The 21,661-nt window shown below is 39.0% G+C and overlaps 1 protein-coding gene across 1 annotated transcript in view; it reads right to left on the reverse strand.

Moving 5' to 3' along the window:
- Positions 1-21,661, reverse strand: part of LOC111152034 (cadherin like and PC-esterase domain containing 1) — a 293,950-nt gene that overhangs the window by 253,030 nt on the left and 19,259 nt on the right. Inside the window, exon 2 of the mRNA XM_022510310.1 lies at positions 13,182-13,365. Within this exon, the coding sequence (XP_022366018.1) occupies positions 13,182-13,365 (184 nt within the window). The remainder of the gene's footprint in view (positions 1-13,181; positions 13,366-21,661) is intronic.

Below are 21,661 nucleotides of genomic sequence, written 5' to 3' on the forward strand. Positions count from 1 at the left end.
CTCCTGGAGAGGCAAATGGCAAATTAGTTGGCTACTAACTACTTAAACAGCAAATAGGCAGAATGTCGTGCTTCTGGAAGAAACACAGAGAAACCGTAATAAAGAAGTATCTAGCACAGTAGTCTCAACACATGGTCCAGGACTAGCAAGTTACCATTACCTGGAAATTTGTTATTTCCTAACACACATCCCCATTGCTACTGGGTCAGACCTACTGGGAGTAGGATTCAGCAGTCTGATTTAACAAGCATTCCAGACAATTCCAGTACATAGTAAGTTTGAGAATCATGGACCCAGTAAACAGTAGGTACTATGCCGGTGCTTTGCCAAAACTACGCTCTTCAAACAACTATCCAGACAGGTATTCCCTTTACCATCTGTAAGTACAAAATACAGAGCTCGCTATTAGAGAAGCAGGGCCGCTAAGAGTCATCTCTACCCTTTATACCCCTTAATCACGTGTTTGGTCATTCTGATAATGAGGTGGAATGCTAAACAGAATTTCTTAAATTCCAAAAGCTCCCTGTTCTAAATAGACCATTTTGTTGCACAGATGATGAGATTCTCATATGACTGATATATTTTCCTTAGAGAAAGAGCTGAAAAGAATAATTAATAATACTATTAAAAGGCAATTATTAGGACACCTGAGTGGCTCAGTGGGTTAAAGCCTCTGCCTTCAGCTCAGGTCATGATCCCAGGGTCCTGGGATCGACCCCTCACATGGGCAGCAGGCTCTGCTCAGCATGGGGTCTGCTTCCCCTCCCCCTCTGTCTGCTTCTCTGCCTACTTGTGATCTCTCATTCTCTGTCAAATAAATAAATAAAATCTTTAAAAAAAAAAGGCTATTATTAACTTCTTGGTGGAATTCCTTCCTTGAAAGCAGAGACATCATCGGCTTGGCCAACTCTGAAACGAGGTTACAGAGAATTTTCATGAAGGACAGTGGGTATGTGAGTTTTGTTCTTCAGTTGGTTTTGTTCAGACACAGCCTGGAGCACATTTCTGTTCGCTCTACCACACAGCTATTTCCTATCACACTAAGTAGTTTTTCCCTAGGTTTCCAAGAAGCAAATGGTGCTTGAATATGCGGAGGAAAGATTATGTTATTTTCTTAGAATATTTGCAGGTTTATTTTTTTTCAACTGCTTATTCATTTAATAGTATGCCACTACGTATATGCAAGACACTGTCTTATGCAGAATAAATACATAAATAAAACATTCCCTGCTTTACAAGAAGTTTATAATATAGAAGGGGAGATGAGAGGAACACAACAAAAAATATAAAAATACATAACACAAAACATACTCTAGGCCACAGAGATGTGTGAATCATGAATCATGAGGTCTCAGATAACTTATTTACCACTTCTACTTTGAAGGACATTCATGGGTAAACTGATAAATTAATTTAGATCTTAAGAAATGGCAGACAGGAAGGAATTCTTGGAGCCAAAAACCTCAGTAGCAGTGCAAATCACAAAACTTTGAAATGTGATCAGGCAAAGTTGAGTAAGCCAATAGCCGGGAGCCCACACATTACTATCACTTAGGAGCCCTGTAAAAAAAATAGTGATGCCCAGGTTCATTCTCCTCCTCTAAAATTCTGATATAATTTTCAGAACTCGGACCTGGGCATAGACTTTTGTTAAGATCCCTGAATAATTCAGGTGTGAGGTCAAGCCTGAGAATCATGCTATAGCCGGTTGGGGAGGAGTCTGACACAATGGTGTAAGAAGCCCCGAATGCCGTGCCAAGAATACGTCCTCTGATTAGGAGGAAATGAGATGTCACTTAAGACTTCTGCACAGGGAAGGGTTATGAGCAGAGCCATGTTTGTGTAATATAAACTAGCAGTCGTGGTGGGGGTGTACTGTCAAAAGCAGAGACCAGCAGCTGGGAGAGTATTTAACTGACACCGTGAGAGCATGAAAGGCACAAAACGTGGAGCCATGGCCCAGATGCCTAATGTGTGCTGCAGCTGAAGGAGAGGGAGAACCTGAAGATGAGCATTAGCACAGGAGAGCTGAGGGAATGCAGTAATTGCAAGAGAAACATGGCCAGCAACAGACGTTGCTGGTGTGGAAGACGACAAGTGTGGTTTGTTACATGTTGAGACACTGGGACACACAAATCAAAACATCTATCAGGTACTTGAAAAATCAAGACTCTCTAAAAATTCTGCCTACAGAAAACAAATTAAGATTCAACATTATACAGAAGTGAAATCTCCAGGGGAGATTTTTTTTTTTTTTGTAGTGAGATATATTTGCATATAACATTATATTAGATTCAGGTGCAGGAGATAATGATTCAATATATGCATATATTGCAAAACGACAACCACAATAAATCTAGCTAACATTCATCACCATAGTTACAAATTTATATGTGCATGTGATGAGAACTTTTACCTTTTACTCTTTTAGCAATTTTCATTTTTTTTTTAAAGATTTTATTTGTTTATCTGACAGACAGAGATCACAAGCAGGCAGAGAGGCAGGCAGAGAGAGAGGAGGAAGCAGGCTCCCTGCTGAGCAGAGAGCCCGACTCGGGGCTCGATCCCAGGACCCTGAGATCATGACCTGAGCCGAAGGCAGCGGCTTAACCCACTGAGCCACCCAGGTACCCCTCTTTTAGCAATTTTCAAACATAAAGTACAATGTTACTAACTATAGTCACCATGCTGTACCTGGCATCTCTAGAACTTGTTTCTAACTGGGAGTGGGTACATTGTGGCCACCTTCACCCATTTTGCCTGGCCCCTCCTAACCCTCCACCTCTGGCTGCCACCAATCTGTTCTCCAGAGGATATCACTGAATCTGTAGAGAAGAAAAACATCTTGAGGGACTATCAAGATAGGGGGGAAAAAGAAGACTGGGGATAAATGTCTTAGAGAGTGCCCATATTTGGAGGAAGATCATAAAGAAGGATCAAAAAGGTTGGAGAAGCAGGAGAGGGCAGCATTAAGGAAGTTAAGGGAGAAAAGAGTTTGTAAGAAAATTCCAGACCTCGTAGGGCCCTCTTATTGCTAGGACAGGTGTTTATTCCACTGACTCACACATTTCACCAGGTTTGGGAATCACCGCTAAGTAAAATCAAGGAAATTGAGAAATTACCTCAGTCAATTCACATGAAAGCTTAATTTCAGTTTCTTAAAGACTTTTATATAACTTTTGAAAAACACTGATATTCTAATCATGTTAAAATCTGCTCTCATACCAAAAATAAAGCAACCATAAATATAGTGACTATATTTTATAACAAAAAGGAGTTTCTTGGTAAATTCTGAAGAAAAAAAAAAACAATTTTAAAGAGGGAGGAGTCAGATTATTGAGGGTTAACCAGAGAGCAATTACTAAGGAAAAAATACTTTTTCTTGAGTCTTTGTTTCCCAAACTATAGTCTAGACATCTACAAAGAGATGTTGTTAGGAAAAAGCAACTTTAGCTAAAAGGAAGATGAAAAATCAGAGAGGATCTCCAGAGGGAAATATTAATGAATATGATTAATTAGTTAATTAATTCTCCAAAGGGCAAGTCGAGTCTCAAAGGGAAGTGATTGGGGAGGTTTACAATAATTATAAAATGGAGAGCAGAAAACAAAAGTGGTAAAAAATGAAGAGGCAGTCTCGAAAACATGGTCAGATGCTCCCAAACTCCTCCCAAATGGAGGGAAATGTCTAAAGTATTTCAAGCATCTAAATCTGGTAATACACTAGCAGAGTAAACACACTATATCTGGAGTCAAACTCCAAAACCAAACTCCCTTGCAGTTAAATCCTCACATTCTGTCATTTGAAAAGTCTCCTATGAAACAGTTTGTTTTTCTTTCCCAGAGTCTTTCCTTATGAGTATTACTTATTTTTACAAATTAAATCTGTCATTCGAAGCATAGTTTAGTCCATGGCAAAAACCAGATAAAATGTCTAATTTCTGAAAGAAAAAAAAAAGTCTTTAATTCTAAAGAAATATGAAAAGAACAATGACCTGAAATAAATTCCGGTTGACCTTTGAACAATCCAGGGGTGAGGGGATACCAACACTTGCGGAATAGAAAATCTGTATAAAACTTTCAAATTCCCCAAAACTAAACTACTTATAGCTTACTGTTGACCAAAAGCCTTACCAATAACATGAGTAGCCAACTAACACATAATTTGTATGTTCAGAGTATTATACACTGTATTGTTATAATAATGTAAGCTACAGAAAAGAAATATTATTAAGAAACTCATAAGGAAGAGCAAATACATTTACGGGACTGTTTTGTAAGAAATCGGTGCCTAAGTGGACCCACATGGTTCAAATCTGTGTTGTTTAAAGGCCAGCTGTACTTATAAAAATTAATTTGAGATGAAAACATCAGCCAAAGTTCTGAAATTTATCTGTTCTTAGAATCACCTAGAGATTTTAAACTCTAGATCCATAAAATCAGAACATCTGGACCTAGACTAGGAAGCAGAAGTTAAAGCTCTTCAGAGCATGCCCATGGACAGCCAAGTTTGAGAATCATTGTTCTAAAAAGATCAGAGGGAATCCATGTTACCTCGAGTCTGAAATGAAACATTTTAACTGACCACTGTATTTGGCTATTAATTTTGTAACTGAGGCAAAACCAGGTGACATGTAGTTTTTTGTTGTTCACAAAAGCAACCATATGTATCTGCCGAGGGGGAAAAAAAAACTGCAAGACTTTTTCCCTTCACACTAAACGAAACAATAGCACAATATGTTATTTGTAATATGGTTAAATAGAATCCATAGTATTGAAAAAAAAAAATTAATGCCAGACCTTTAAAAAAATAAAAGTAGCAGAAGGGGCATTTATTTAAAGCAACAGTTCAGAGAAAGTATCTTCAAAGCTATATTAAACGTTTTCCAGCTTTGGAAAATTTAAATACCCAATCTGGTTTCTATGAAACTTAAAAAGATCAAACGATTAGAAGGAAGCTAGGCTTGAATGAGAAATAATGGAGATTTCAGTAAACATCTGGTTACCATTTTCAATGGTAAGAACCAACCCACTTAAGGAAGCAGTTTAGTTTCTTTGGAGTAAAAATGAGACACTGGCTTTTTGTTCTCTTTGCACAGTGGAGGGTAAAAGAAACATCAGAATGGGGAGGTCACTTGAAGCTCAACTTTTATAAATAAGAAAGCTTTTTTCAAAAACTAAAGTAAATTGAACTCCGGTCTCTGTAGTATAAACAACTCAACTGAGTTAAGGTTAAATAAACATTCCTTGAGCTCTAGTATGCCAATTAAAGAACAAATTCTGTTTGGTCATAAATCCATCAGTAATTCTATAAGCACAGAGGAAAACAACAATAAACCAGAGCACACAATTACTGCCTGTCATACTACAATAAAATAGAATGGTGCAGACCAGTAAGTTTCTTTGATTCAATTTCCTTTTTTTCCCCTCCCCAGTTTGATTAACTAAAGGCACAGAAGCACTTCTGGTATCACCGAAAACCTATTCCTTGCATAATAAAAAACGTATGACAAAGGCGTTTAGGTGAAATACTGACAAGGCGAAACACACTGTGCCTTTTAAATGTGACCTTTACTCTTTCATCTTCCTGCTAAATAGAGTGGATTGAACTCAGAGGAGCAGCAGGGTGCTGGTGTGTGCCTGCAGACAGGAAGGAAAGAGAAGAGGAGTTCTTTAGGCTCTTGAGTTTTAAAGGATCAGTGGAAGCCTCTGCCGCCAACATGTACCACCAGCCAAAGGGGAATCACCCCGGATTTTGCCTCCAGACCCATGTTTCTCTGCTTCTTTGCGCACCACTCCTCTCTTCCGCCCTTGGATGTGAGATTAAGAAAGACTAAAGAAAAGGAATACTTAGAATGATGAGGTTTAAAACCTTGTCTTACTTTCTCTTTCTGTGTGTATAAATGTTAGAGTGCTGATCTGAAAAGGACTTGGGTGATGATTTTACTTATTCTCCTAAGTAATAAAGCAAGTGTTCGGGACCACCCCTGCCTTGATGCTGGCCCACAACACCTCAGATGTTCTGAGACGGGCAGTTCCACTGCTGGGCAACTCTGACTGATAAAATGTCTGTCCTTCAATTGATCCTGGTTACATCTTCCAGAGTTACGACAAATAAATCTTGTCCCCAAGTGTCCCGTTAAACAGTGGGAATACAAAAATATTGGTCCAACTACTTCCAGGGCCTCCCAGAAACACTTTTTGCAATTGGAACCATTTATTTTCTTGTGCCTGCTACAGATCTGGTTTCGGCTGCAACTGCAGAAATATGTCCTCCTCAAGTCTACATAAGTAATTCTCACCCAATGATAAAATGTATGGTCTCCTGGATCATATATTACTTAGACCTCTATCCTGGGAGCAAGTTAAAAACTTTTGGAAAATATTTATTCTCTCATAGGCCCCCGTACTCCATTCTATGAACTAAAACAATGATTTACTAAATAGAACCTGGATGATTTGAAAGACAATAATTTGATGGTGATTCTATCTTTTTCTGTAGAGAAGGTGTATGTTATAAAATCCCTGGGTCACACAATATATTTTTCCAAAGCGAGGGATTGGAAGAACATAAACATGAATATTTTACACTATGCTAAGCAGAGAAGTAGAGAGCACTATGTGTTTCGTTGTTTTATGGAATATGAAATCCTCAGTGAATCAGGCATCACTGCTAAGCAGATAACTCACAAATTCTCATCTCCTGCCCTGGTCTGTCTGTTTTCTTCAGTTTTTGTCAAATGCATTCAGATGAAGAGCTGACAGCATCTGAGACCAAATATGCTTAGAACTAAACTCATCCATCCGCCTCTAAAACCAACAGATAGTAACACTTGCAAATGTGACAGAGGAATCTTAAGAGCAAAAGAAGAAAACTCTGAAAAATGGACACAAGCACTTACAGCCTCAACAGGTAGTATCAGTCCTAAATACTACGGTAGCCATGGTTGCATTACTTTCATATAAGAGCAGATCTGAGCATGCATAGAGTATCAGTGCACCTATAAAGTTATTTAAAAATAAAAGGCTTTTCAATTAACTTTTAATGTGAATTCTGAGGTAGTTCACTATTTAAGGGGCTCAAATATTGGTACACTATGTTATCTTCATTTATTCATGCATTCAGTTGTATTCAACAATTATTCCTGGTGTGCCTCTAGGTTGAGGGCAAGGTTTTAAGTGATAAGCAAAACAGACATGGTCCCTGACCTCAAGGAACTTAGAGATTTTTTTTTTCTTTTTTTTTTTTTTTTCCCCTTAATGACAGGTCTTTCCCAAGGGAATGGTCCGGGAAACTATGTGTTGGAATTTCAGGAGGGTTTACAACCCAGACCTATCAATGGGAGAATGTAGGTTGATAAAGAGGGCCTTGAAAACACCTATCGAGTTCATTTATCACAAAATACCCAGCAGCAGCACCCCCATGTTCTTCATATAGAACCCATTTTAAATGTGCTCCCCCAGAAAGGAATCTCCATAATCTCCTTTCTGTAATTAGTTCTTGACAGAAGTAACAATATTATCTCCGATTCCTTGAAGGACCGTAGTGTGGCATTCATAGAACAATCCAAAACAATCAATCCCCAAAGAGAAAATTAGGGCTTTGAGAGGTTAAGTAACTTGTCCAAGGTTATATAACCATTAAAGGTAACACTAGAACTCAGCCCACCTTTCATCTTACTCCAAAGGGGCTGCTTCTTTAATTACCACAGTCTACTACCTCCCTAAGAAAGCAATTACTGTGGTTAAGCTCTTCTTACTTATGGGTGATTTAAATCTCAACTTCCTTATAGGTTCTTCTTGAACACAAATAAACTAAAGAAAAAACAAAACAAAACCCTGAAATATGCTTTCCATCACAGAAGTCAAGATTGGGCTATAGTAGTGGCTTCTTTTCCATACAAATCCCAGAAACAGCTTTTGGCAAGTAGCCATTATAAATAAATCTTCAAAATTAGACTAAATTTCAAATGGTACATGGATGTGTTGGACATTTTTGAGAGAGCAAGTGAATATAAATAAAAATATAGGAGGATAGAAAACTATTAAATTATAAACAGGGAAGGAGATAGGTTTTTTCTTCTCTAATATACTTTTCACAACATTAAGTACTGATCTGTATCTCTCGCTCTATTAACTATATCTTTTAATAGTGCTTCCCAAGAACACAGTTGGATAAATTACAGTGTCCTCATGGGGGGGGGGGGGGGCGGTGAAGCAACATTATTTAAAATAGCATTCTCCAGGACACAATATATCAAGTTTAATATCAATTCAAATATCGATATACCCTCTCACCATATAAACTCTAGCCCTTCCTAGAAATGCCTTCGCCATACCATGCTATAATGTTATATTCTCAGCTCCTGTTGGAAGGTTACTCTATGAACTAAGATATGACATCCACTTCATTTGCAATACAAATGTTGTTCTGGCTCTTGACCCATTACATAACTTAGGGTAGTTTACTTAAAAATCCCTTCAAGAAATTTTTTAAAAAATATTACTTGGGGGGCGCCTGGGTGGCTCAGTGGGTTAAAGCCTCCGCCTTCGGCTCAGGTCATGGTCCCAGGGTCCTGGGATCGAGCCCCGCATCGGGCTCTCTGCTCAGCAGGGAGTCTGCTTCCACCTCTCTCTCTCTCTCTCTCTGTCTGCCTCTCTGCCTACTTGTGATCTCTGCCTGTCAAATAAATAAATAAAATCTTTAAAAAAAATATATTACTTGGGCATGTGGGTGGTTAGGGGAAGGAACGTCCTGTTCCCTTCTTTCTGAGAGTAAAATTTTCATTCTTTTCCTTGTTGTTCTCGGTATTTGTAGGCTCAAGCCAAAATTAGGCTTCAATTATGGTAACTAAGAGGACTATCCAGCCTGAGCCCTGACATCATATTTCCATTTTAGTAATGTTATTATTATATGTTTTATTGTAAACCATCAAACCCTTTTTGAATGAGGTTTGGTGTAAGTTACAAAACTAAACTATCTCAGTCCTAGAGTTTAACCATCAGTCTGGGTTGGGATCCGATGACATAGAATTAGTCTAGCTACATGGGTCAGCAAATTTTCTCTGTTAAGGGCTCAATAAATGTTTTAGGCTTAAGAGCCCCACCATCTCTAACTACTCAGCTCTGCTATGGCAAAACAAAGCAGCCAAAGACAGTATGAAAACAAATGTATAGCTGCATTGCAATAAAGCTTTGTTGGCAGAAATAGGCGTTGGGCCAGATTTGGTCAGCAGGCCATCATTTGCCAACCCTTGGCAAGAAAATTGATATGGTCTTCCACTTTCAGTGTATCTTTTAAAAAAACATTGCATGTAAAACCCCCACGTTACAAAAACAAGAGCAATTTGAAACCATTGGAGTGCCCAATTCTGTAGTGGGTTGGCATTTGTTTTTCACAGGGACTATATAATATGTCATTTAATTTAGAAGTGCAAGGTGTATTCAGAAGTGAACAGAAAACTGATAAATATGTACTACTCTTTGAGCATGCAGAAATAATTATGATCCAATGATACAACCTAGTGAGACAGGGTCTCCAGACCACATACTACTTGGATGTTACCATGGGAATAGGATAAGAACTTTCAGAAAACATCTACTTCCGTTTAGGCTACTATACTACTCCATGTACTAAAGCACTGATTTACTAAATGGTACCTAGATACTAGGAAGGGCTATAATTGGTGGGTGCTACTATCTTTTCCTTTAGAGAATTATATGTTCTCATAAATGCAGGGACATAAGATATATTTTTCCATTGAAGGAGATTGAAGGAAGAGATTGAAGGATCATAAAGTGTATGTTTTACGTGCTGCTGAGTTTTGTAAGCCTACATAGGTAAAGACAATTGTCCTCTTACTGTTTTCAAAATCAGCTTAAAGATTAAATGCCTGTAAATACTGACACAATTAAAACTTAAGCAATACAATGGCATTATAGCAAGCAGACCTTTGCATTATTTTATTCCCAGAATTAAGTCTAAAGATTGTTATTTCTTGAACCAATAGTATGTCCCTTAGGATAGTGTACCTCAGTGGGCCATATATCAGAATCATATGTGTCTGTTCTTAACATATAAATTTCCGGGCCCATTCCCAGACTACTGAATCAAAAAACAGTGGCTGGGCTTTATGTTGTCTCCTCCCAGAACTCTAAAGGGGTAGACAAAGTGATTAAATTCTCACAACATACTATCAGGAAATAATGACATTACTGCCTTTAACAGATTAAGAGAACTAGAGCTCAAAGAACCTAACTTGCTTAAAGTTATATATCCACAGCCCTACTGTCTCTCTGGATAGAGCCACAGACTTCTGTTAATCACTAGAATGGCATTAACCAGGGAAAAAACCACAATGCCCACCTTCTAACTTAGAACCGAGACTGCTTACTTTTCCTTTCAAAGAATGTTTACTAAATAAGTACTAGGAAAGCTGAATAAATTATAAAGCCCAAATGTTACTCTACAAGAACAGATTATACTTAATAGTGGAATGTTGCCTGGCTATGACCCTTTTATTTTTTTCTAATTTTTATTCATTTCTGGCCTTAAAGGTTTAAAAAAGAAAAAAAAAAAGGTAGCTCCAAGCTGGAAAGAGGCCACCTGTGTTTCAAACGATGGCATAGAAAGAGGTCAGCAGAGCTGATTGGGGTCAGATCAGAAGAGGAAAGAAAAGCAGGTAAAATGGATAGGTAAAATAGGGAAATTTTATTTTATATTTATTTTCCTACAACCAAGCAGGTATTTTATAAATGTGTCAAATCTGCACCTGGGCACTTAGTAACATTTGTGGTAGTACCTGTTTTACTTTTGATACAGTAACTTCAAATTTCAGTTTAGCAAAGAGAAGCTGCAATGGTAAAGTTAAAGATAGGAGGGGTAGGTCTCCAGATCATTCTGAACTGCTTCCACTTCCCCCAAGATGCTCAACATGGAGAAATTGAGTTCAAATGTGCAAATACAGCATCATACTTTCTGCTGCCATATGTCTGGTAAAATAAGCATGGGCTGAATATGGGAAACTAAAGAAAAATGAATTTGACAAGAACCAAATCTTTAGAAAATATTTTTATAGTGAGTGCCTCAGTACAAACATAATTTAGAGATTAAATCTGTGACCATGGAAAATAAGCTGCCCAAAAAAAGTGATTTTTTTTCCTATATATTAGAAAATCAGGGAGAAGTTAGATTACAGTCACATAATTTTTTTTATTTCCGTTATTTGAGGGTTGCCTTCACAGTGAAAACTACAAAATCGGAAGGAAAAACCAAAAGTCAATTTTGCATACTCGAGACATTGCTACCCTTTCTGGTGGCCGTATCCAGTAATAATATCTTATTATACTGAGTTGAAGAAACCAAGAAAGAATTAGGAAGTGCTTGTTTTACAGGCTGAGGGAATATGGGGTACGAGAGCCAAATCAGCATTCACAATGTCAAAGTCTGGTGACATCACCTCCTTATTTTATGCTGCGCCCAGAAGCTCCTTTGCCTGCTAGAGTTTATTGCCTTCAGGCTGTCTTTGCACTTTTCTGGATATTTGGAAGCTGCAAAGTCATTCTCTTTTTTTTTTAAAACTGACCCAAGGACACTAAGGGAGAGAGCAACTGCATTCCTTCTGAACTGCAACTGGACAGAATTGAAAATTGAAGCGGAACTGAAGTTGAAATGCATACAGAATCCATGCTGTGCCCCCCGCACGGTCAATGGCAGCATCAGAGAGGCAGAGGGACTTGCAGACACAAGCGGGGTGTCATCACGGCTGTGTTGGGCATGACTCCAGGTGCACGGCTCACGGGGGATGGGGACAGTGGTCCTAGAAACACCTACTTCAGGGATGGGCTAAGATGTTTTATGGGATGAGAGGGAGACGAAACATTTTATATCCTTCCTTAACCCGGATAAATGGTTTCCTGACAACATCTTTTATGGATGTTCCAGAACTCTCCATTGGTCCCTCCTTAATAGAACCAATCGCAAGGAAGTTCCTAAAATTCGTCTTCAGCCCTCTTGGATATTCCAGAGCTTTCACCTTCCCTTTCGTTTTTCTCATTTGCTTCCAGAGGAGCCCAGCACCCTAGATTTCCATAGGACTCTGAGGGGACAAGGCCCAGCAAATGGCATTGCTGAAGACCTGTCTTCATGGCCCATACTCTGCATGTTTTTAGCACCTTTCTTTTCATCGAAGTGTATGTTTTGAGGCCCTGTCCTCCAAAGCTTTGTTAGCTAAGGAGCTTATAACTTTATAGCCAGTGCGGGAAAAGGTGAACATGGTGAAGCGGAATTGAGGCTAACCGTCCCGCTCCCCTCGTTCATTCAGCGGCATAAGCTGGCGGTTGAAAGAGCAAGGTTGAGTGTATCTGTCACATGGTGAGTTGTTCAGAAAATGTTAGCTGTTACTGTGACTGCCCTTTTTGACCCTCGTCATCTCCTCAAACTTTCTTTTCAAATACCTTGTTTAAAAACTTGTCTTTTATTTCTCACTTCAAATGATAGAAATAAAAGTACTTGACCAGTAATAGGGTGTGTGATAAATACCCATACTTCTTTCGCATTTTAGAGCCAATCTGTGAATCACATTTAAGCTGGCTTCTCGAAACAATTTCCAGCACATTCTACTTGCAGTCAGATGAAGTGGCAATTTTCTTAAAATATGCAGCAGTTTGGTGCTGGGCAGAACATGTATTCAGGCTCATAAACATAAACATTTTTTATGTAGCATTTAAATATGAACTATGCAACTTCAAAATGCTACAAAAATATAAACAAAATAATTTCAGGAATAAAGAAATATAGCTAAAGAAAAATTGAGAGGAAGTAAAAAAAGGAGCCAAGTTTTCTTTGATGTAAGTTGATTGTGGGTAAAAATTTGTTTTTATAAATTTTTTTTTTTTTTTAAAGATTGTATTTGTTTATTTGACAGAGAGATAGAGAGAGAGCACAAGTAGGAAGAGTGGCAGGAAGAGGCCAAGGGAGAAGCAGGCTCTCCTCTTAGCAGGAAGCCCAATGTGGGGTTCGATCCGACGACCCTGGGATCATGGCCCGAGCAGAAGGCAGACACTTAACTGACCGAGCCACCCAGACACCCCTAAAAATTTCTTTAGGAAAAGAATGTAACACACTCTAGAAAGTGTTTCACGTTATATATCAAGCAACTTGGGTATTTACTTCTTATTCTGACCTTTTTCTAGCAGCCCCAGCCCAAGGCCAGCACCGAGCCTTTCTTCAGCGATGACAACCGTATAGCGATGCTGAGTGAGAATGTGTTGGTGGAGCTGAAGCTCCATTTTGCTGAAGGAAGGAGGCCTGTAGAGTATGGCCCTTCTGTCATGGCTGCCAAAGTGTGCCTCTATTGATCTCTCCATCTAAAAAAAACAAAAAACAAAAAACAAACAAACAAAAAAAAAACAAGAAAGAAAGGAGGCATAAAAATTCAAGAGGAAGAAGTTACACACTGCCCTTGAAGGACACCATTAATGCAAATCAAAGGCCATTCAGAAAGTTATCCTGTCAGTTTGTCTCAGGAAATGAAAGACAGACTCTCTGAAAGGCTGGCAAGGACAAAGGCGACCTCATATGCGAGAACCGAAGGTGAATTGAATTTTTCTATTACAGAGAGGTGAAAATTTTAGGCCATTAAAATATAGGGGCCCTCGAGGAATACTATTACATAGAAACACAGAGCCCAACTCTGGCTGAAAATATAAATTAGTAGCAATGCCTTTCATCTTCATTGTGCTTACATAAAGTACTTTCAGTTGCATTATCTTCTAACGGTGCTTTTTCGGTAAACACAGGAGAGGAAACAGACTCAGAAAGGATGGACTTTGTGCTGGCAGGACACGTTCAGGAACGGGGAGCACCAAGAAACAAGCTCAGAGCTCTTTGGAGATGGACAACGCTGCTGCTTCTCTCAATCAGGATGCAGCAAAATTGGAACACAGCTCGGGGTGGCCAGGTGGATCCCTGCTCGCGAAGAGGAACATCATAATTTCAGGTTCTTCCATAGTTTATTGATCCTCCAAATAAATATTCCTCTTTCTCACAAGGATGTTTGGAATTCCACCAACAAAAGGGAATTTCCCAACTGACAAGTAGAAAGAATGCTGATATCTGAGTTCATTATAAGGTAAAATAGCAGACATTGGGTATTTTCCTGAAAAGTTGAGATTAAACCTTGATAAAGTAGATATTTTTTTTTTGTTACCAGAAGGAGCAATGAGATTGGATGGGGGTTAGAGCAAAAACTGGGAGAGGCCGAAGAAGAAGAGACAAAGGAGTTGGGTGAGGACAATGAGCGAGAAGAGATAAAAAACAAAACTGGGAATCTAATTACTTAGAGTGACACTTCTGAATCATATTGTCCACTTTATGGATGCAAAACATATGTATCATGTCTTTTCACTTAAATTTCTTTCACTTTTCACTTAAATTTCTTCATTACTTCCCATTACTGATAGAATCCATTCCAAATCTTCATCAGGGAACACAAGGTCATTAAACTTAAACCCTGTCTTTCTTCTCTGGTCATATCACACTCTTAATTATTTCCATTCCTGACCCCACCCTCTTCTTTCATACACATCCCACTGTTCCTCCTCCCTAAAATTCCATCCTCTGACTCCACTCATCCAACTGGCTCGCTCCAAAACAAACATCACCTCTTTTGGGAAGTTTTCATTGAAATACAACCCTCCATTAGCACTTATGAAAGGGAATGTGCACGTCTCCCTGATGTGAGCTCCTTAACTAGCAGTACACTTGTACACATGGTACATGTTTAATAAATGAAGATATCTACAAAATTAATGAGCCACAGTGCTCTATCAAGATCTTTGAAGATATGTGTGGAAAGAAAGAAGAAACAGATTTAGATTCTATCTGAGGGCAGGAACCATATCTTATTCTTCATTTTATACAAACTATTGCCATCTGTCAATGAATAGACAAAGCAGAGTGACGTGCTAGAGAATGCAGACTCTGAAGAGACTGTTGGCTTTGAATCCCCTGGTCCCACCAGCACTCTTTGTATGACCTTGGACAATACCTTCCTCCTAACGGTGCAGTGAGTACTAAAGACTTACTATATGTGAATGGCTTAGAACTGTGCCCAGTATATGGGAAATACTATATATGTGGTGTTTTTTTTTTAAGATTTATTTATTTATTTGAGAGAGAGAGAGAGAGAACATGCAAGTGGGGGAGAGGGGCAGAGGGAGAGAATCTCAAGAAGGCATCCCACTCAACAGGGAGCCCAGTTTGAGGCTCTATCTCAGGACCCTGAGATCATGACCTGAGCTGAAACCAGGAGTTAGATGCCTAACTGACTGAGTCACATAGGCACCCCTATGTATGTGTTTTTTAAATAATAATATAAAGAGCAAAGAGTCAGAAAAACTGTCTCTGAGTCTGAGCTCTGCCTGACACATGGTAACACGGGCATTTAGTATGTGTGTGGTGAATTTAATAGAAAGGAATAGAAGGGTAGCTACTCACACCTCCCCTGCATGGCACTTTGGGCAAACATGATTAATTAGATATTTTCCTTTGTTAAACGAAACTGTGTTTTTTTTTTTTTTTGATAATGAAACCATTGATTAATGATTAATTGATTGATAATGAAACTTTTAAACTCAAAAATTTAACTGCAGACTGGGACCCGATTCCCCAGCCAACATCATTGTGTGTCACGGTAAACCTGTAAGAAGGAGTATTTGAAGCCGAAAACAGGTTGAGCCTTTGTACACAGGACTTAGAGGGAACCAGGAGCCCACAGGAGGCCAAAATAAACAAACATGCATCTAGGTGCAAGGGAAAACAGATGCTTCCAAATATATCAGTGTCAGTCAAGTGAAATGCTCGGTGCCCAGAATTCCCTTCTCACATTATTTTCTTTCGTAATCACAGGATGCTCCTCTCTATTACAGCTGGCTCAAAGAGAGCAGTGATTTCACATGAGGAGAGTGTATTTTCAAACTCTGCGTTATTATTATTTTGAAAGATATATTCCTCCTTTCCCTCCCATCCCCCTCCCCCTCCCCCAGCCAGGATCAGTTTAAGCAAGAGCAATGTAGCTCTTACGTTATATAGAGCATATTATAAATAAAGTGTAATTACTGGCCATGTTTTCTAATAACTTTTGTAACATAAACTGACATTTTAACTTGCATCTCAGACTACAGAGAATAATGGGAAGTGAGCTTGTCAGTCAAATTATGTTGTATTATCCTGTAATACAAACTGCTCCTGTCCTGGTCATATTTATAACACACTGTATCAGCAAAATGGCCTAAGACCAAGGGGCAAGAACACTTTTAACTGGTCCAACAACAGGTGCACACGCTGCATCCATGAAATAAAAACTAGGTGAATAATTACATCAGCAAAGGCAGGATTATCAAATGCCAGAAGCAGCACTTTGGGAAATGAGAGCTCTTGATTACACCTACAGTTTTGAAGATGTATTTTTAGTGGCAGAATTTAACCTGGCCATCACTACAGCAACTTAACTTGAGACTCACAGGCTTGCGGAGAAGACCTTAGGAGAAAGAATGAGTGTTACTAGATGTTAACATTCTGAACTCCCAAGTCACGGCTCTCTCTCCCTTCTTCTGGAAAGATCTGAAAAATTGTCCCTCAGAAATCACCTTGCCAGACTATCTGAAAGTTATTTTAATTTTTTCAGAGATTTTATTGATTTATTTCAGAGGAGGGAAGGGGCAGAGTGAGAGGGAGAAAGAGGTTTAAGCACACTCCATGCTCAGCATGGAGCCTGACCTGGGGCTTGATCTCTCAACCTAGAGATCACAACACTGAGATCACAACCTGAGCAGAAATGAAAATTCAGATGCTTTACTGATTTTGCCACCCAGGTGACCCTATGAAAGTTTTTTCAAAACAACACTTTTTGGGACCCCTGGGTGGCACAGTCGATTAAGCATCTGACTCTTGATTTCAGCTCAGGTTGTGATCTCAGGGTTGAGATCTCAAGGTCATGAGATGGAGCCCCACATCACAGGGACTCCGTGCACATCCAGGAGTCTGCCTGAGATTCTCTCCCTCTTCCTCTGCCCCCCTCCATTTGCACTCTCACATTCTCTCTCTCAAATAAATAAATCTTAAAAAAACAAAACAAAACTGAACACTTATTATTTTTATTGGAAAGCCTTCAAAATCTGAAACTGTTATACCACATTAGATAAAGCAAAGGACAGAGTGTTGTAATAAACGACCTGAAGTGTCCAATGTAGTACTATAGGGGAGAACAGAGGAGGACCAGGGATCAGAAATCTGGATTTGAATTCTGACTCTACCACTTGCTTGGTTCATCCACTGGGGGAGGGGGAGTTGTTTTATCTCTCTACCTCCAAATTTTCTCATACATATGGTTAAGGTAACAAATTCTACTTCATTAAGTTGTACGGGGAATTAAATTAATTTGCCATATGAAGGTATCCAACACAGTGCTCCATCAATAAATGATATGAATTATTAATAAAATTGAATAACAAGGGGCACCTGGGTGGCTCAGTAGGTTAAGCCACTGCCTTCGGCTCGGGTCATGATCTCAGGGTCCTGGGATCGAGTCCCGCATCAGGCTCTCTGCTCAGCGGGGAGCCTGCTTCCCTCTCTCTCTTTCTCTCTCTCTCTGCCTGCCTCTCCGTCTACTTGTGATCTCTCTCTGTCAAATAAATAAATAAAATCTTAAAAAAAAATTGAATAACAATATGTTTTAACTCTGATTTTCCTTTAAGAATTCCATAAGCATTAGGGGTGCCTGAGTGGCACAGTTGGCTCAGCATCTGACTCTTGGTTTCAGCTTGGGTCTGATCTCAGGGTTTTAAGATCGAGCCCAGCTTCAGTCTTTGAGCTCAAAACGGAGTCTTCCTGGGACTCTCTCTCCCTCTCCCTCTGCCCCTCCTCCCTGCACTCTCAATCTCTCTCTCTAAATAAATATTAAAGAAAAAAAGAATTCTATAAGCTTTACAATTACTATAGTTTGGCCTCGATCATAAAAGACATTTCTGCAATAAACTATATGTTTCCATATGTCTTGATACATGTTTTTATCTATGTGACTCATCACATTTTATTTTCTTTTAAGGATTTTATTTATTTATTTGAGAGAGAGAGAGAGAGAGAGAGAGAGAAAACATGAGGAGGGGGAGGGGCAGAGGGACAGAGAGAGAGGGAGAAGCAGACTTCCCGCTGAGCAGGGAGCCTGACACAGGGCTCCATTTCAGGGCCCTAGGATCATGACCTGAGCTGAAGGTGGATGCTTAACAGACTGAGCCACACAGGTACCCAACTCATCACCTTTTAATGCAAAAATATAATTTATTTATTTATTACATTTATTGTCTGTCTCCCCATACCATAAAAGGAGGTAAATGAAACCATATATTTTTGTCTATTTTCTTCACTTTTGTTTCTCCAACCAAAGAATACTACTGGCCACATATGGGGCACATAATATATATTCTTGGAATGAAGGAATACAAACATTTTTTTTCAATATGTATAAGTCTTGGTTATAAATACTACCATGCGAGATTGGGAATAGAAAGTGGTGAACATTTGTATTAAGAAACTTATTTCAGCAGAATTTTAAATAGTAGCAAGAATGACAAAATAGAATTAAATGTTGGAGCAAAGTAATGAATTTGTAGTAGAAAAATCAAATAAGGAGCTATATTATAAAAGCGTATTTCTCAGTTACTTATAGTATTAAAAAATCTTCAACCAAGACTTACCACAAAAGCAAGAAATACAGTTCTTTAGTATATAGTAAGGATGAAAAATAAAACTTGGGTTTTTTTTTTTTCACATGACAGAGAAATTTTTTCTAGATTTATTAAAGTAGCCATGTATTTATGACACCTTTTGATGCTCAAATACAAATCATATAGCAGACCTTGGATGTGTGTTATATATAACTAAAAGTCAAATTGGCTTGCTGGTCTAGATCTTTGACATTTTAGAAATATTGCTGAGTCTATCATAGTGAATTATGTTTTAATTTTTCCATTATAAGAATAAAATAAGGATTTTTTTTTTAACCCATGGGTGAAATTTATACTTACTTTAGAGAATTCAAGAAACAACATGGGGTTTTCTGGGATGCATATCCTACACATTTTCCACTTAAAATTATTTATAATTATAGGACAGTTCAGGAACCACAGGTTCCCTGGATAGGTAAGCAGAGCCTCGTGAGAATGTTCCTTACCCAAATGAATCTTCAGTTAACCTCTGTCTTTATGGCACAACTGACTCAAACTGGATCTCAGGCTCATTATGGAAGGAACACACGCTTCTCAGACCAACTCCATGACAGTGAGCACCTCTGACTGCACTCCCAAACTGCACTTGGGGCTACTGACTAACCCATGAACATCCAATGAAAGGCAAGTTTGTTCATCTGTGCCTCTATGTAAGTTTTAAACAATAATAGAGAAACAATTGGGGAGGGTATATGCTATGGGGAATGCTGTGAATTGTGTAAGATGGATGAATCAGACCTGTACCCCTGAAACAAATAATATATGTTAATAAAAATAAATAAAAAAATGAGAAACAAAAGCAATAAAGTTTCAATACAAAAAAAGTGTATTCTCAATACAGCTGTGATGAAATTGCTCCCACTGAAACAGCTATTCCCAAAATCTACCATCACCTATTTCTCAATCTGTCTTTCCCTTTGGCACTCTTCACAATTTATAGTATATATTACTTTTTTGATGTCTGCCTCTTACACAAATTTGTACATTTCATGAAAGCCTAGATGTGTCTGCTTTAGTCACTGTACATACTGCTTAAGGTCAGGTTCTAAGTAAGATGGAAGAGATGAATGAATGAGCAAATGAGTGAATTCATGAATGCAAAGTGTACGTTCATTATTTGTAAACATGTTTATTTTACTCACTTTCTGATGAAAACACCAACTAGAAAAATCTCAGTGGAAGCTTCAACATTTGCATCTCAAGCCATAAAATATCTATGACTTTTTCATCCCCAATGACTCTCTCCTGCACTTCACTACAAACATCCACTCCAATGACACAGCTTGGACTTTGTAATCCCCAAACACCCCCACCTCTGAAATTATAAAATGAGATATTCTATCCTCTGATCACATTTCTGTATTTCCATCTCTTCTCATTTATTCCCAACAGTTCTTCAACCACTAGTCTTTCTTCCTAATGCCAACTTTCTCCTAGCCTCTTTTTAACCTTCTCTCTCTCAGTTTGGATTCCATGGCCCAACACTCCCATCACTCCCTCCCCAGTATATTAAATTCCCTTCCTCCACTGCACTTGCATCATTCACACTGTAGAGCTTCAAGCAAGGAAGAGCTGGGCACCTAGCTGTTAACAAGACAGACACACCTCTGCCCCCACAGAGCTGGCAGCCCATCAAGGAAAGCAGACATAAACAACTAGTTATAATAAATGATGATGTGCCAGGTAAATCGGGAGGACTAGAATGTCGTGGAAGCTGAGACCCAAAGATCTCAGTATCCTACCCACCCTGCACCTGGGCTGGATTGTTGAGAGCTCTGAAGAAAAGTGCCTGGGGACAGATTCTTATTGGTAAAATCAGTTCGGTCTTCGGGGTCCCCAGACTATCCTGCTATGCTTCCCTGACCAATTCTCTCACATTCTCCATAGTGACTAACTTTCCCACTCTCCAGCTACCTTCTTATTTCTACAGATAACTGCCTCCCATTCATAGAGGAAATTAGCACTATTAGAAGGAAACACACTGGGTTAAATAGCCTCTGTTTTGGCAGTCCCATAGCCTTTCAGCACAACTAACGTTTCCTCTTTTCTGTTGACCTCCATAGAAGAAACCTGTCCCCCTCTCCTCCATGGCTAACCACTCTCCGGATTCCACATCTCCCTTTCCTCCAGGCAACAAACCTTCCAATTTCTACCTTCAAATCCCTGAGAACTTCATCCATCTTTTCTTCTTCTCCTGGATCCTTCATGTCCCCTCCCGCTTGGCTCTTTCTCAATGTTTATTCATTCACTCACTTACCTCCTTAATATTCTTGAACACTTTCTGTATGACAGGCACAGTGCTAGGCTCTGAGCAATGAAAGTGAAGAACCTGACAAAGCTCTACCCCTCACTGAGCTCACTTCTTAGTGGGCGGAGCAGTAAACGGTGAATGAAATCAAATGCAAGGTAAGTTCCTGCAGAGGTAAAATCTCTGGTCTGGGTAAAATGTTAAAGAATGACCCTGGCGCTCTTTTTGATGCTGTTACTTGCATATGTTACGAATGTGGTGTGTGGGGAAAAAAATGAGAGAAGAAAAGAAAATTCTTAGAGGGAGAGAAATGATGGGCAGAGAAATTAAAACAGGAGGTTCTTGAAGGTCAGCACCATAGGGTGCTTTTTACTGTGAACGGTAAATAGGGTCTGGTAGGCATAAGAAATAGCTGACAATGAGGAGAAAAGTGAAGTTAATACAACATTACTTGTTATCTTTTTAAGTAGCCAGTAGGAAATCAAAACTTCCTCAGTAGTAGAGAATTAAAAAGTTGGCAACTTCATGCTGGTCTCTCTACCTAGGGACACCCTCGATGAACTTCAATTCCTTTTACTAAAAGTCATAGCAGGGAAGAAACAGAGGAGGAAAGCTGGGAGGGTATTTTCT

The sequence above is a fragment of the Enhydra lutris genome, unplaced genomic scaffold (assembly GCF_002288905.1).
Source record: "Enhydra lutris kenyoni isolate GAN:26980312 unplaced genomic scaffold, ASM228890v2 scaffoldscaffold27, whole genome shotgun sequence".
NCBI lineage: Eukaryota > Metazoa > Chordata > Mammalia > Carnivora > Mustelidae > Enhydra > Enhydra lutris.